The sequence below is a fragment of the Boleophthalmus pectinirostris genome, unplaced genomic scaffold (genome assembly GCF_026225935.1).
Source record: "Boleophthalmus pectinirostris isolate CB_2022bp ecotype Guang Dong unplaced genomic scaffold, ASM2622593v1 HiC_scaffold_2, whole genome shotgun sequence".
Classification (NCBI taxonomy): Eukaryota; Metazoa; Chordata; class Actinopteri; order Gobiiformes; family Gobiidae; genus Boleophthalmus; species Boleophthalmus pectinirostris.
Window position 1 is genome coordinate 40,757,068 of NW_026571152.1, and position 16,202 is coordinate 40,773,269.

Here is a 16,202-nt window from a genome sequence, read left to right on the forward strand (position 1 = left end):
AATTTAAGTTTTAATTTAATTTAATTTTTTTATTTTTTAAATTTCTTTTAAATTTTTTTATTTAAGTTTTTTTATTTAAATAATTTTATTTATTTTATTATTATTTTATTGTATTATTATTATTTTTTTTTTTTATTATATTAAGTTTTTTTATTAAATTTTTTATTTATTTTACCTTATTTGTGTTTTAGTTATTTATTTTTTATCTTTTTTTTTTATTTATTATTTTCCTTATTTGATTGTATTAGATTTTTTTATGTTTTATTTATTTATATTTAATTTAATTTTTAATTTTTTTTTTTAATTTTTTTTTTTTTGTAAGTGAAGACTGCTACTATAAGGCTAAGTTAAAGAGCTTTGCGTAACATTTCTTTCTTATTTTTTTATTTACAATTTATTCTGTGCTTTTTTTTTCTCCATATAAATCACAGTATATATGTCCTTTTTTTCCACAGATAAAATTTATATACATGTAAAAGGTACATACAAGAAAAAATTAAAATAAATAAATAATAATAAAATAACATAATACACATTTCTGCGTAACATTTCTAGTGCTTGTTCCCATGGAGATGTTCTTGTTTTGCCTGGAATGTCCCATGGTATGACTTTAAACACGTCCATTTAACATTTATTCATTACTGGTGTTTCTGTTGCTCAAAAATACAATCATTCCGTCTGTGGTTAGGGCTGCCTCTCCACAGATCTGACCTGTAATGTAGAGCAGTGTAGTGGTGTAACCTGCTCTTCTCCCTTGTGATAGATTTAATCTGTACTGTGGAACATTCTAGACAAAGCAAAAACATTTCCATAGAGAGAAGTTGTTACGAAAGTTAGTTAGTTGTTAAAAACTCTGTGCACCTTTTAACAAGTCTTATATTTTCTCTTTCCCTGTTGTTCAGTATTTTTTATAGTAAAAGTAACCAAAATATTAGGGTTTGTTGATAAATTTTACAATAAGAAAATCTAGTAATAATTATTTACACTTTTTAACCCTGATATTCTACTATTTAGTGGAACTTTACACAGTGAAAATCATGTTCAAAGTAAAAAAAAACATCTTTTGTCAAAATCATTACAGAATATGGTGTGTTTAAAAGTACAGCCATGTATTTAATAAAGAAAATCAGGGCAAATATTATGAAAGTTTGTATATCGGGATACTTGTAAACACACTCAGTCAGTCACAACAACAGAAACTAGAATTTTCAGCAGCACATATGGAAAAGGTTCATAGTCAATAAAAGGTTTTTCACATGGGCCGGAAGTGTCCCGCTGTAGGTTTGCGGAACTTCCGGTTAATGTTTTTTTGTGGTAAAATGTGTGTGTAAATGTGTGTCGTATCGGCGAGTTTCATTGTTGACAAAAGCGCGCGTTGCATGCTGGGAATTATTTTGGTCGGCGGCAATAAACACTAATTCAACATGACGGACGGAGCGAGAAAGCACGTAAAGGGTATTGATCCCGGTTATTTATCCACTCTAACGGCAGAGGACCCAAGACCATTTGACCAGAAATTGGTCATAAGCATCGACGGACGCCAAATCACCCTTTTCAACCCCGACAAAAGGTGGAACAAACCAAATTTCTGGTCGGAATCGCCAACTACCTGGACAAATATTCACTTGGGCGATATCCACAATGACTTGGTGGAAACTCCTGGGCCATTCACAGCAGAAAAGATGAAAACCTCCAAGAGTCTCGATGTGTTGTTGAACTTGTTGGAGTCCACGGTTTGTTAGGATCTTCTACGTTTGCTCTGCGGATGTTTGAAAGCCGTTTAATTCACCGTTAGCGGTTCTTTTCACTCGGAATAAGAAAAAGACATTTTCCTTCTTCCGTGCTTCTATTTGTGCATCCGATAATGCAGCAGAAATTTACCATTATCGGGGATAAATACGCGAGGTTACGCACTGTGTTTGACGCTACCGTGTTTCTTGCCTCCGACCAAAATATTTCCCAGCAGCAACGCGGGCTTTTAATAACAATGACGTCAGCTGAAACTCGCCTATTCTCCAGCAGCTTCATAAATCTGCCCCATCACCAAATCTTCAACCAACAAACTCCACAAAGGATAAACATTCTAACATGAAGAATTTATCCACAAATACCAAGAGAAGAAAGACGAAAACGTAAAGGAGAACAACAACGACGACGCATTAGTGACACACTGACATCGTGAAAATCGATTTTTAATTTTGTTTAGTTATTTAGTCTCCACGTTTATGTAGCTCCTGGAAGTGTCTGAAAACTCCATCATGAAGACTTTGACCAATCCTCAAATGAGCTCAGGCTGTTAAATCTCTGTTCTGACAAAGCACTAAAACTCCACACTTTTTAATCAACTTTATGGACTAATTTGGGTGCCCTGTATGTTTGTTTTTTGTTTTTGTTTTGTTTTTTTGTCTCCAGTTTTATCTGAATAATATTTCTGTCGTATCGATATCGATATCGTGGGCTGCGATCTGAAATAAAGAATGATAATCAGTCTGAGTGAACAAGTTACTTCTGTTATATTCATGACTAGTGCTGGGTCAGTCAGAAGTCGCTGATACGGTACATACCTCGATACAGTGCACTTTTGATTCAATGCAATATATTTCAAATTGATTTGATACCGGCTAAATCATGCCTAAAAGTCTTTGTTAAACCAATTCATTTGCAAAGTTCATATGAAACACATTTTAATCATCAAAACAGTGAAAATGTCAAATGTGTTGCATAAACTTGTTTCCTTCCTCTGAACAAGCAAGAAAACTGTAGTTGTAACAAAATAATTTAGTAAAATAAACCAAAAAATATAAATTGGTGATATATCGATACAGCAGCACGATATCAATACTGTATCATCACCTTAAACAATACGATATATCGATATTTTTGCACACCATTACTGATTATTATTATTTATTTCAGACAGAAATATTATTCAGATAAAACTGGAGACAAATAAACAACAACAACAAAAACATACTGTTCTGAAAACTCCATCATGAAGACTTTGACCAATCCTCAAATGAGCCTGAGCTTATTTGAGGATTTGGGCTCTGGTCACAGAAACAAACACTTTTTAATCAACTTTATGGACTTAATTGGGTGCCCTGTATGTTTTTTGTTTTGTTTTGTTTTTTTTAACTATGGACCGAATAATATTTGTGTTTGAAATAAAAATTAATCAGTCTGAGTGAACAAGTTACTTCTGTTATATTCATGACTAGGGCTGGGTGTCAGTCAGAAGTTGTCGATATGGTGCATATCATCGATACAGTGCACTTTTGATTCAATACGATATATTTCAAATCGATTTGATACGGTTCAATCAAAAATAAAGGCTAAATCATGACTGTGATACTAAAAGTCTTTGTTAAACCACTTCTTTTGCAAAGTTCATATGAAACACATTTTAATCGTCAAAACAGTGAAAATGTCAAATGTGTTGCATAAACTTGTTTCCTTCCTCTAAACAAGCAACAAAACTGTAGTTGTAACAAAATAATTTAGTAAAATATACCAAAATATACTCTTGGTGATATATCGATACAGCAGCCCATGATATGGAAACTATATCATCAAATTAAATGATACGGTATATTGATATTTTGATATTTTTGCACACCCGTATTCATGACCATAACATTAGTTTTGCTTGGTAGTTCACTAATGCATCATCGTGTTTCTCCTTTAAGTTTTGGTCTTTCTTCTCTTGATAGTTGTGGATAAATTGTTCATGTTAGAATATTTATCCTTTGTGGAGTTTGTTGGTTGAAGATTTGGTGATGGGGCAGATTTATGAAGCTGCTGGAGAAAACGACACACATTTACACACACATTAACAGGAAGTTCTGCAAACCTAAAAACTTCCGTTGTGAAAAAGATCTATACCAGGCATGTCCAAACTATGGCCCGTGGGCCAAATGCGGCCCTGAGACAAATTTTTCTTTGCTCTCAGGCTTCCAGGTGAATTGGCCCAAATGACCTTGCATCAATTAAATGTTAACTTTTTACTGCAGGTTTTTTGAAAATCTACCTTGATAAAGCTAATGTTTAATATTTAGTGTTTGGTTTTTAAGGATTTTAGAGTGAATAAAGACATTCTAACATGATAAACATGCACATATTTCAATTATTCACTTTATTGAGCATCAGTCTATGACCCTCGATCGGCCTCTGCTTCATCTGTGTTTACATATGTGGCCCTTAATGAAAAAAGGACACCCCTGGTCTATACTATTTACTACAAGGACTTGCAAAGTAACTGTATGTTTTTAAAAATGCACCCGGCCGGTTTTATCTAAAGCTCCTTGACTCTGTGGATGCAGCATCAGTTTACACTTTAATCCTCCAGATTTACAAGTCACAAGTCTCGGCGACACTGGATTTTTTAGCTTTTCCACCGATGATCTGATCCCGTTTAAAGAGCTCAGAGTCTTTTAAAGCTGCACAGCGTAACATTTCCAGCCTGCTTGTCTCCGTGGACATGTTATCGCTTTGTCTAGAATGTTCCACGGCAGAGATTAAAACCGTCCATCACAAGGAAGTCAAGCGGGTTACAGCACCACGCTACATTTCATACATATTTTCGAGCAATGGAAATTCCTGTGATGGATGAATGCTAGACCTGTGTGTTTAATGTCACACTGTGGAACATTTCAAGTTGCACATTCTTGAATTCTTGAGCTTGTCCTTTGGTCCGCAGCCTGGAGCGTCAAGAGTCCATCTCCACCACAGAAGCTCGTCTGCGGATGGAGGGAGTGGAGCTGAAGGAGGAGTGGCAGGACGAGGACTTTCCCCGGTAACATTTTACATTTATTTATATTTATTTATTTACATGTAACGACAGTGTTGGGGAGTAACAGATTACATGTACCGGAGTTACGTAATCAGAGTACAAATTATGAGTAACTGTATTCAGTTACAGTTACTGTTTCAGTGAGTGGTAATTGGATTACAGTTACTTTGTTGAAATAAATGGATTACACAGAGGGATTTTCCTGTTTTTTTTTCTTTTTTTTAGTAATTCCACTCATTGCCGGACACTAAACCAGGTCTAAACCAGGTCTAAACCAGGTCTAGGTCTAAATCCAGGTCTAAATCAGGTCTAAAACCAGGTCTAAACTAGGTCTAAACCAGCCAGGTCTAAAACCAGGTCTAAACTTTGTCTCAAACAGGATTTAACAGGACTAAATCCTGCTGTGTGGACGTGTCTCTTCTTCTATCAATAATATTTTTAATTTGGTTCAGTAAAGTCTGGACTTTTTATTTTCTTTTATCAGATAAAACATCTTATGTTACGATTTCCTCGTCTTTGCTTCTCTACAGCAAATCAAGTAATCCAAAGTATTCAGATTACATTACTCACTTTAAGTAACTTAATGGATTCCGTTACAAACTACATTTTGGTGTATGTAATCTGTAATCTGTAGGGGATTACATTTTAAAAGTCACCTTCCCAACACTGTGTAACGATAACCGATTTTGCTGGACGATTAATTGACCAAGAATTTATTGTGATAAATGATAATATTGACATTTTGAGACCAATTTCAACTAATATACTAACCATGGAATAAAAATGCAAATACATCCTCTCAAAGATCAATAAACTTTATTTTGTAAAGAACATTTAACACAGGAACTGTAAGACAAACAAAAACAACAGGCCTAAATAAAACAGACTTGTTAACACAGGACTAGTCTAATGTAAGATTGTTAACAAAAGTGCACTTCAATAAACCATTGTTGAACCAAACACATCCAAAACAATAAATAAAATGGATTATTAAGTCTCTGTAACAAAATTGCCCTTAAAAGTGTTTTTAGTCACTGACTTACATTGGAATATTATAATTAGAATATTGATAATTAATGTAAATCTCTAATAACTCTGACCTCTGTGTGTGTGCAGCCCACTTCCAGAGGAGGAGCTGGAGGAGGAGCTTTTTGGGGGGACGTCTGGAGATGGAGACGGTACGACACACAACACACACACACACACACTTTTTATCTCACTGAGAAAAAGGAGAAGTGTTTTATTTTAACCTTGCATGCACTTTGGTGTTGTGAAAGCTGATATTAAAATTGTACATTCAAATTCTTCCACTTTGAATATCTTAAATTTAACCTCTAATCCACAGTTTTGCAGTGAACGGAGAAGTAGAACATCTCACCACAGTTAGAAGTTCATCACAGTTAATTATATAAACATTTTACACAGCTGTTTTGCTAATAAAGTATTTAATTTCATCTTATTCATTTTTTTATTTGCAGAAAGAAATATAGACTTGTAATATCTGCCCACTTTTCACACAAATTAAAATATTTCACTAAAGAGCCGTTCACGTCAAAGCGTCCAGTTTCTATGTAAAGTCGATGTGGACGCGCGACTACAGCGTCCTGCGTTTTTGCGGAGCGTCTTCGGCGTCAGCGCAGCGCGAATCTGGCGTCGACGTGGCGCGTCTTGAGCGTTTTGGCGTCGGCGGTCTAGACGCGCGTCCGAGGCGTCAGCGTCAAGAAGTTGAAAATGCTGAACTTTTTGCGTCAGACTCGCCGCGTCAACCAATCAGGGACGAGTATCCAGTGACACAGCGACGTTATTATCAGAAAGAAAGACCCGAGAACCAGAACAAGAACCACAAACATGAGCGGAGCATAAATATATACACCACAATCACTGAGCCGATCGCGAGGACTAGACCGGGACCAGACCTGTATTAGACCGGACCGGGACTAGACCGGGACTAGACAGGGACTAAACCAGGACTGATCCAGTGTCATTAGTGGAGTATAAATATATTTACGCCCCAGTCGTCCACCCGATCTCCTCCACTGATGTTTTATGTCATAAAAACACTCTCTCAGTCTGGTCTGACATTGTTTCGGGAAAAGAGCGGGACCGGGCTCTTGTTTCCAGGGCAACGGACGCACGTCAAGTGTTTTTCTCCTGTTCGTGCACGGCGTCAAAGATGTGCATCGGGGGCGTCTAAACTCAAATGCAAAGGCGTCCAAATAGAGGCGTCAAGGCGTTTTTTGACGCTTTGGTGTGAACGGCCCTTAACACTTCAACATTTATATCAACTTATTTACGTGACAAACACAATATTAAATACTTGTTAATTAACACAAAAGGACAGTTCATACTTCATACTTTTTTTAGCATTTTTTTTTTTAAATCACGTTTGACATTTCTTTTAGTACGCAAAGTTAACATTGGCTGAACAAAAATAAATGTCCAACAAAGAGTCAGAATAATTTTCCTTATGGATCAATAAAGTTTGTTTAAGTCTAAGAAATTCATATTTTTAGGGTTAGGGTCAAAAATGGACATGGAGTTTTGTTTTGTTTCATTCTCATGTGTTTGAGTAACTTTTTTATTAGTCTGTTTACATCTCCAAAGCTCTAAATCCTCTGTTCCACCTTGTGATGTCATGAAGTGGTAGTTTTCAAGTGAACAGCTCCGTTTACCTTTTTTTTTTTTTTTTAAGTAGAGATTCCAGAGCTGAAATTAGAGCTGTTCGATTATGGAAAAAATCATTCTGACAATTATTTTGGTTAATACTGAAATCACGATTATACAAATGATTATTTTTTAGTTACACGATGCATTTATTCAGCTTTTCTCTCTCTAATTTATGCAAAACTTTCAAATATGAATCTTAGAGCAGCTTTGCGATGTATAAAACATAACATTTTTTGAATAATTGATTTTTTTATTAAAATTTTAATTTAAATTTTTGGAGATTAAAGTTGTGATGAGCAGTGTAAAATAATAATCTTTATGCATTTGTTGATTATTGCGTATGCGGTTTATCATTTACTGTATGATAATGCAGTTTATTATTTATGGAGACATCCGAATAAACTTTAAAAAAAAAAAAATTAAATATACTTTGAACATGAAATAAGGCATAGAAAAACATAAATGTATCCAAAATAAACAATATATCCAGCTGCTCTATCCCAAAATAAACTTAGTAAAATAAAGCTTTAATCATTTCATGACATGATTATATGAGTTTGTAGGTCGTTTGACACACAAATCAAACAGGAACAGAGTATTTTCTTTCTGTTTGAGAGAAGATCTCGGCATAAATCTGCAGAATTTGTGAGTTAAACGTGAATGAAACAAAAAAAAACACAACTCCAGGTCTGTTTGTGATGAGGAAACAAAGATTAAAAAAATACCAAAATATCGTTCCTTTTTAACTATATTCACTCTAATATGTGTCTGTAGGTTATGAATATGATCAGGGGGCGAAGATGAGGAAGAAGTTGGCGGCTCCAGACATCAGCCTGACCCTGGACCGCAGTGAGGGCTCCATTATCTCGGACGAGCTGGAAGAGAGCACGGAGCTGGACCTGGACGCCATCGACACGCCCTCGGACAACAGCAACGAGTTTGAGTGGGAAGGTAAAGCGTCTGCTCTCACTTTACACACGCCACGTTCAGTGTGAAGGACAGAGGACTCACTTTTATCTGTGTGTCAGTCGTAACATTCGCTTTTTCAAAATAAAACCAAAAATAAAAAAACGAAGAAACAACTTTTCTTTTTTTTTTTTTTCTTTTTTTTCAGTTTCTGATTTTGTGTTTAAATGAAAAATAGGAAAAACGGATAACGACCGTTTCCCGTTTATGTGACTTAAACTGAGATGCCAGGACTAAACCAGGACTGAATAAGGTCTAAACCAGGTCTAAACCAGAACTCAACCAGGACTAAATCACGTTCTGGTCCCGGCCCCGGCCTCCGTCCCGGTCGGGCCCAGTCTCAGTTCCGGTCTCAGTCCCGGTCTGGCTCAGTCTCAGTCCCGGTCTCAGTCCCGGTCTCAGTTCCGGTCTCAGTTCCGGGTCTCAGTTCCGGTCTCAGTCCTGGTCTGGCTCAGTCTCAGTCCTGGTCTCAGGTCCCGGTCTGGCTCATGGTCTCAGTCCTGGTCTCAGTCCTGGTCTCAGTTCCGGTCTCAGTTCCGGTCTCAGTTCCGGTCTCAGTTCCGGTCTCAGTCCCGGTCTCAGTCCCGGTCTCAGTCCCGGTCTCAGTCCCGGTCTCAGTCCCGGTCTCAGTCCCGGTCTCAGTCCCGGTCTCAGTCCGGGCCTCAGTCCCGGCCTCAGTCCCGGCCTCAGTCCCGGCCTCAGTCCCGGCCTCAGTCCCGGCCTCAGTCCCGATCATACCTCCGGGTCTGTTTTAGTCCCGGTTCAGTCCCGGTTCAGTCCCGGTTCAGTCCTGGTTCAGTCCTGGTGGTTTAGTCCTGGTTCAGTCCTGGGTCAGTCACGGTCGTTATCCGTTTTTTCCATTTTTCATTTAAACACAAAATCCAAATCTGAAAAAAAAAAAAAAATCATCTGTTTTTTCATTTTGGATTTGGAGACAAATAATGAAGAAAATTGATGCTTTTCACATTTTCTTATTTTTGGTTTTATTTTGAAAAACGAATGACACACAGATTCACTTTAAACTAGTCCTTAAGTTTCGCTTGTTGGGACACTCCAGTATTACACAAAGCAGTTATTTATCTACATTTTACACCGGCGTTTTGTTTCGTACGCAAAATTAACATCAGCTGAACAAAAATAAACGTCCAAAGAAGTGTCCCTTGTGGATCCTTTTCTTCTCTACTGTATATTACGCAAAACTGACTCTCGAGACCTTTACGCTTCATTTACACCAACTCCGTCACCTCAGCCGTGCGTCTCATTTCACGCATTCCAATTTACAGTGATTCCATGCGTCACGGAGGCGTCTGGTTATTATAAAATGTTTTAAAACTCATTCAGGATGTTGCACTTGTACTTAAACCAGCAAATTTAACTAGATGATACTGGAGTGAAATGTGGTTTTGTAGAATATTCACAGAAATACAGGGACGGAGTTGATGTAAATGAAGCGTTAAACCAGGTTATAATGTTGTTCCAGTTAAATCTCAATCCATTTTATTAGGTTATGTTTTCAGAGCAAAAAAAAAAAGAACCTAATTTATGTTATTAAGTTCTTTTTTCAGTTATTATCAGAAGACCAAATGAACCTCACCGGACTAAATCTGAATCCCTTTTAGCGTTTTATTGAGTAGACTAAATATTAATATTGAGATTTACACATTGTTAACAATAAAAAGTGTTTGTGGAGAACATATGATATTGATTAGTAAAAAAATATATATTGTTCTAAGTCCTATATTGTGCAAAATTGACTCTTTTGAGGTTTAAACCTTGTGATAATGTTGTTATCGGCTCAAAAACTGACCTGGAGTTGTGTTTTGTTTCATTCTCACGTGTTTGAGTAACACTTAATTATTAGTTTGTCTACATCTCCAAAGCTCTAAACGAGGTCATGACGTGGTAGTTTAGTTCAGTAGAGTTTGGTGATTCCAGGGCTGAAATCGACAACATTATAACATAGATCAGAAAATAGAGTAATATGGACTCATGTAGTGCAAAGATCAAACCACTTACATGACAATACAATACAATGGATTTATTAAGCACCGTGACTGACAGACAAAATTATATCCATATTCTAATTCAGTGGTAGCAATATTTCGTTTTCTATGGGGCCACATGAGAAACCAAAATGCTAGGCTCAATTCTGCATAATATTAATTGTAATTCTTTATAAAAAAGCAGGAAATATCATTGTTTTGTTGAGCTGCTCAGGCTGCTCGATTACAGAAAAAATCATTATCACAAGTATTTTGGTCAATATTGAGATTATTATTATTATTCAAATGATTATTTTTTAGTTACACGATGCATTTATTCAGCATTTCTCTCTCTCTCTCAAAAAAAAAGTACATAAAAAAAAAAACACTTTGTTATTGATAATTTATGCAAAAGTTTCCAACTGAAAATAAATATAAGCTACAAAAAATATAAAAAATTAAATAATGAATAATAAACACATCAGTGTATCCAAAGTAAGCTATATATCCAGCTGTTCTACAGTCTCTTTATATATATCTTCTTATTTATATGAAAAAAATCCCCAAAATAAACTTTAACCTTTCCCAAAATCCCAAAATCAACTCGATTATATGAATTTGGAGATTGTTCGACACACAAATCATGATCATTCAATTAATTACACAGACTTAGGTAAGACATTATGTTATGATTAAGCAATGAAAAAGTGAGGCTGCCTTACAAAAAAAAGTCATTTAAAAAACAAGCAATACAGTTTTAGTCAATGCATGAGGTAAAATGATAAAATGTTTATTTTGTAATTCCAAATTATCTTAAACGGGCCGATCAGTCAACTAAAGTCCTGTATGTGGCCTGGGAGACAATGGGACAATGCCCAGATCTGTTCTAATTAATTTATTAAAACTTATATCAAACTTAAGTCAGTAATACACCTAACCACTTGTAGTAAACAGAGGCAGTTGTAAGAGTCTTGTATCAAAATGACCACTTCATGAAAACACTTTTAGACAATAGAAACTGAGATTAAGGAATTGAAAAGTGTTGAAATTACTGTAGAACTATGACTCCACTGCCTCAGAGTTTAACAGCGTTTCTTGTTTTCTCTTCACGCTCTAACCTTTATCCACAGGGTCAGCGCAATGTGACTTAAGTTGTGTTGTTTTTGTCTCTTTGCTGCCGTCCTTTTCTGTGGATTTGCAGACAGGCTCAGGTCTCTGCTCATGGTAAGGTTTGTCCCAGAGCCGACGCCCAATCACCCGTGACCCCGCAGTGAAAATCTGCCTCTGTGTCTCTGTGGCAAATGTGATACAGTTCATTCACCTTGGTGCATGGTTTTGTTTTGTTTTTTATTCGTAAAAAATACAAAAATTAGGCTTGTTCCGATACCGATTCTGGTGTCCGCAAAAGCTCCGGTACCAAACATTTTTTCAGGGATCGGTATCTGCGTGTACTCAGCCCAAATCACCGAGCCGATGCCACTTTGTATTTTCTGTGCAGACTCTTAAAACACACTGATAATGCCAGAAAAAAAAAACTGAGTTACGGAGAGAATTCAGACGGACAACAGCAGCAACTCGGACTTGTTTCCTCTGCAGAATTATCCCTGTTCTCCGAGTATGAGCGTCTTTTTACAGGCCTCACTGTTGTTTTTATCCATGCACTGCAGTAGAAAATAACAAATTAGAAAAATATAAGTGTTTAAATCAACACCACTTATGGTCAAAATTATTACCGTATTTTTCTGACTATAAGTAGCTCCGGAGTATAAGTCGCACCAGCCAAAAAATGCATAATGAAGAAGAAAAAAACATATAAGTCGCAAATGTATTTTATAAAATCAGAGACCAGGAACCGACATTTCCTGTTGAAAGTCAAGTTCTAGTAATAACAACAGAACAGAGAACAACAGACTGTTAACGTCACATATGAACAGTTCTTCAGATAAACTATAACATAAACAACAGAACAGAACAAGTTTACCAAACTCTCCATCTCACTCCAAATCACTAAATCCATTCAATTCTTCATCCTCGGTGTCACTTCTCCGGAGGTAAACGTTGCGCCGCTTCTTCTTCTGTGTCGCTGTCGTCAGACTCGGCATCAGTTCCAGTTAGAATCACTCCGGCCTTTCTGAATCCCAACAGGATGGTCGACTGCTTCACACTATGTGGTATCGGACTGGTATCGGCGAGTACGCTAAGGCCAAGTATTGATATCGGATCAGATCCCAGAAAATGGTATCGGAGCAACACTACAAAAATATTCAGAAATCTACCCACCTCTTCCCGATACATACACGATATTCTCTCATGCATGAAACCGGACACAGTTCACACAGAAATCACTCAAAGATGGAATAAATTTTGAAATACACATTATTTAAAAATGCATCAGCACAAAAAAAAATTCAAATATGATCCACAAAATTGTTATCAAGAGATGAAACATTATTTTGAATCACTAAATCAGTCATAAATGAAAGGTTCCTGTCTTGGAGCCCTGATTCCCGCCCCCCTGCATGACGTCGTCCACAAACAAACCTGAGTATCTTTTATGAGCCTGCGCTGTTTCCCGTCAGATGACCTGCCGAAGCCCAAAGCCACCGAGCTGCTGGAGAAGGGGGTGGAGTCGGTGGAGGAGTTCACGGCGTCGGAGGAGAGGGAGGAGGGGCGCAGGTGGAGGCTCTTCAGGATCGGGGATCAGGAGCATAAGGTGGACATGAAGGCCATCGAGCCGTACAAGAGAGTCATCAGCCACGGAGGTAACACACGCCTGAAGAACCCGGGCATTTCACTCTGCACGCTTCATCACCAGTTGATACTTCGCAGTTACATCGCGCTGGGGGTGTTCTACGTGTTCATTAGTTATCGTGGTGACACAATGCACATATTAAGGCCCTGTCACACCAAAACGTATGCCGACGTACCAGAATTTCCCTAAAACGCTGGCATACGCTGAACCATCGATGTTTTGTTTTTTTTTTTATTTTGGGCGTATACATAGCGTATTCATAACGAGTTGGACGTATACATAACGTATTATTATCTTATATAGAATGTTTTGATAACTTATAGACAGTGTTGTGAAGGTGACTTTTAAAATGTATTCCCCTACAGATTACAGATTACATCCCCCAAAATGTAGTTTGTAACGTAATCCACTAAATTACTTAAAGTGAGTAATGTAATCTGAATACTTTGGATTACTTGATATTGTCATGTTTTTTTAAAACTACATGAAAGTAGCGACCACATCCTGAACATTCTCTTTTGTTCTCTTCAAATTGTCTGTTGAGTCCAAGTCTCCATGAACAGACTTTTGTTTTACTGTAGAGAAGAAAAGACCAGGATTTTAACATCAGATGTTTTATCTGCCAAAATAATAAAAAAAAACAAAAAAAACAGACTTTACTTAATCAGATTAAAAATATTATTGATAGAGAAATGATTTTTATATGAGATCACTGCTGCCTGGTTTATTCCTGCTTTAGTACTGGTTTTAGTCCTGGTTTAGACCAGGTTTAGTCCTGGTTTAGTCCTGGTTTAGACCGGGTTTAGTCCTGGTTTAGTCCAAAATGTGAAAGCAGTAAAATACCTCTGTGTAATCCATTTATTTCAACAAAGTAACTGTAATCCACTGAAACAGTAACTGTAACTGAATACAGTTACTCATAATTTGTACTCTGATTACATAACTCCGGTGCATGTAATCTGTTACTCCCCAACACTGCTTATATATAACTTAAACCAACTAATGCTGAGCGTGTTGCCAGCGTCCCCAGCTTATGCCTAACAACAGTCTAACTTACCTGCAACTTATGCCCCACGTATGCAGGACGTATAAACATACGCTGACATACGTCGAGAAATTTTCAGCATATTCAAAATTGTTCGACGACCTTGCCGTATGTCGCCGTATGCCAGCGTGCTTCAGCGTGCTCATAACTTATACAATACTTACCTAGAACTTATCCGACGTACGCCAGCGTATTTGCCAAATTTTTCATCCGTCGGCATACGCTGGCTAAATCGTCAAGGTGTGACAGCGGTTTTAGCAAACTCAAATATGTTTTAAGATTGTCTGAAAATTCAGTAAAAAAGATGAAATGGAATAAAACTAGTACTGTCAAAAATACTGCACTATTAACAAAACTTTTTTTTTTTATCGCAAACTAGTTTTTTTCATAAGCTGTGGCCACTGCTGTAACATTAGAAAAACTGCAGGATCTGACTGTAAACAAGAAGCAAAACAATTCGTACGAAACTGAGAAACCCTGTGTGTGCGCTGATGTTATTCACACACTAAATAAAGTCCGCTCCAAAACACACGGCGAATCCACGCTGACCTTCGATAACGACTGTGACATAAACAGAAGTTTTACAGACTCTTCTGGCTGTTCTCACTGCTCTGAGCTGTTTTTATCTCCATAAATTCATGGACGAGTGTATCGCAGCAGGACTCATATGTCTCACTATTTAATAGATATTTCTGCCGCTGGACTTATTTTCTCTGCACATGTAAACAAACAGCACCGTGTGACGACGTCTTCGCCCTTCGTACAGCACAGTTGGGATAAACACGATCGCAAACACTGAAATAAAAAAACAACATTTGCACAAAGCCTATCCACTTTTCTACGTCGATAAGAATATTAACAACATTATAACATGACTTAAAACTCACAAGAGCTCATTTTGTGTAATATAGACGGATTATATGTTTATGAACTCAGTGGATGTAGAATGCAGAAAGTGCCGCTGTCTGTGCGAGTAACATGAAGTAACATGAAGTCATCGCACTAAAACAGTTTATCAACGTGTGATAAAATAATTTATGATGCTAAATTAACATTAATGAGTGGGATACCATCTTGGCTACGTTCAGACTGCAGCCTGAAGTGACCCAAATCCGATTTTTTTCGCCCCATGCTCCTGTTTCTGATCTTTTAATGACACGGATCCGATTTTTTCAAATGCGACCCAGGCCACTTGGACATGTGCACAAAGCCTATCCACTTTTCTAAGTCGATAAGAGTTTTAAAATGATGATTCAAGGGACAAAACATGTGCGAATGAACTTGTGATTAATCGCGAGTTAACTATGACATTCGTGAGATTAATCGTGACTAAATATTTTAATCGATTGACAGCACTAATTAAAACATCACATTTTCAGGAGTCTGTAATCACTACGAGCGTTTATGGTCCTGTTTGGTCTAGGAGTTTGATTTTCAACAAAAACATGAGATCATAGACTGTATTTATAAATGGACATTGTTAAACCGCCACCCGCCGCATTCCAAACAAGTCAGCATGGACGCACTTCCAGCTCCGTCTGACCCTTCGCTCCCATTGGCTCCTCTCCCTCTGTAACTGCTGCTGTGAACCTCGTCATTTTGATCTTAAATGTTCGTGTTAACCTGCTCTACATGATCCTGGTGTTTTTATTTAGTCCGTTTAGTCCTATTTTGTCCATAAATAAATTCCTGTTCCTTATAATAAAGCCTGGCTCCGAATTCGCAAGCCTCGATGAGCTTCATTTGACTGGAGCTGAATGCTGTGAGTGACGTCGAACTCACTTAGTCCACTTCTTTACGCAGTCTATTGTACTTTGAACCAAATCAGCTCTTTATGGTCAGATCGTGTTAAAATAAAGCTCAGATTAAGTCTCATTTGACTAACAGAGCTTCAGACAGAGCAGTGCTTTCAGTTAGCTTCACACCCCCAAGAAATGTGAATGACATCAGTTGCGAAGTATCAATAGATTTTACCGATTACAACTCATTAGGTCCATGTAA

General features: G+C 37.2%; 1 protein-coding gene across 2 annotated transcripts in view; it reads left to right on the forward strand.

Annotated features, from left to right (window-relative positions):
- Positions 1-16,202, forward strand: part of bnip2 (BCL2 interacting protein 2) — a 36,298-nt gene that overhangs the window by 7,588 nt on the left and 12,508 nt on the right. For both annotated transcript variants that reach the window (XM_020927585.2, XM_055155349.1), the window contains exons 2-5: positions 4,697-4,792; positions 5,906-5,967; positions 8,231-8,407; positions 12,984-13,166. In XM_020927585.2, the coding sequence (XP_020783244.1) occupies positions 4,697-4,792; positions 5,906-5,967; positions 8,231-8,407; positions 12,984-13,166 (518 nt within the window). The remainder of the gene's footprint in view (positions 1-4,696; positions 4,793-5,905; positions 5,968-8,230; positions 8,408-12,983; positions 13,167-16,202) is intronic.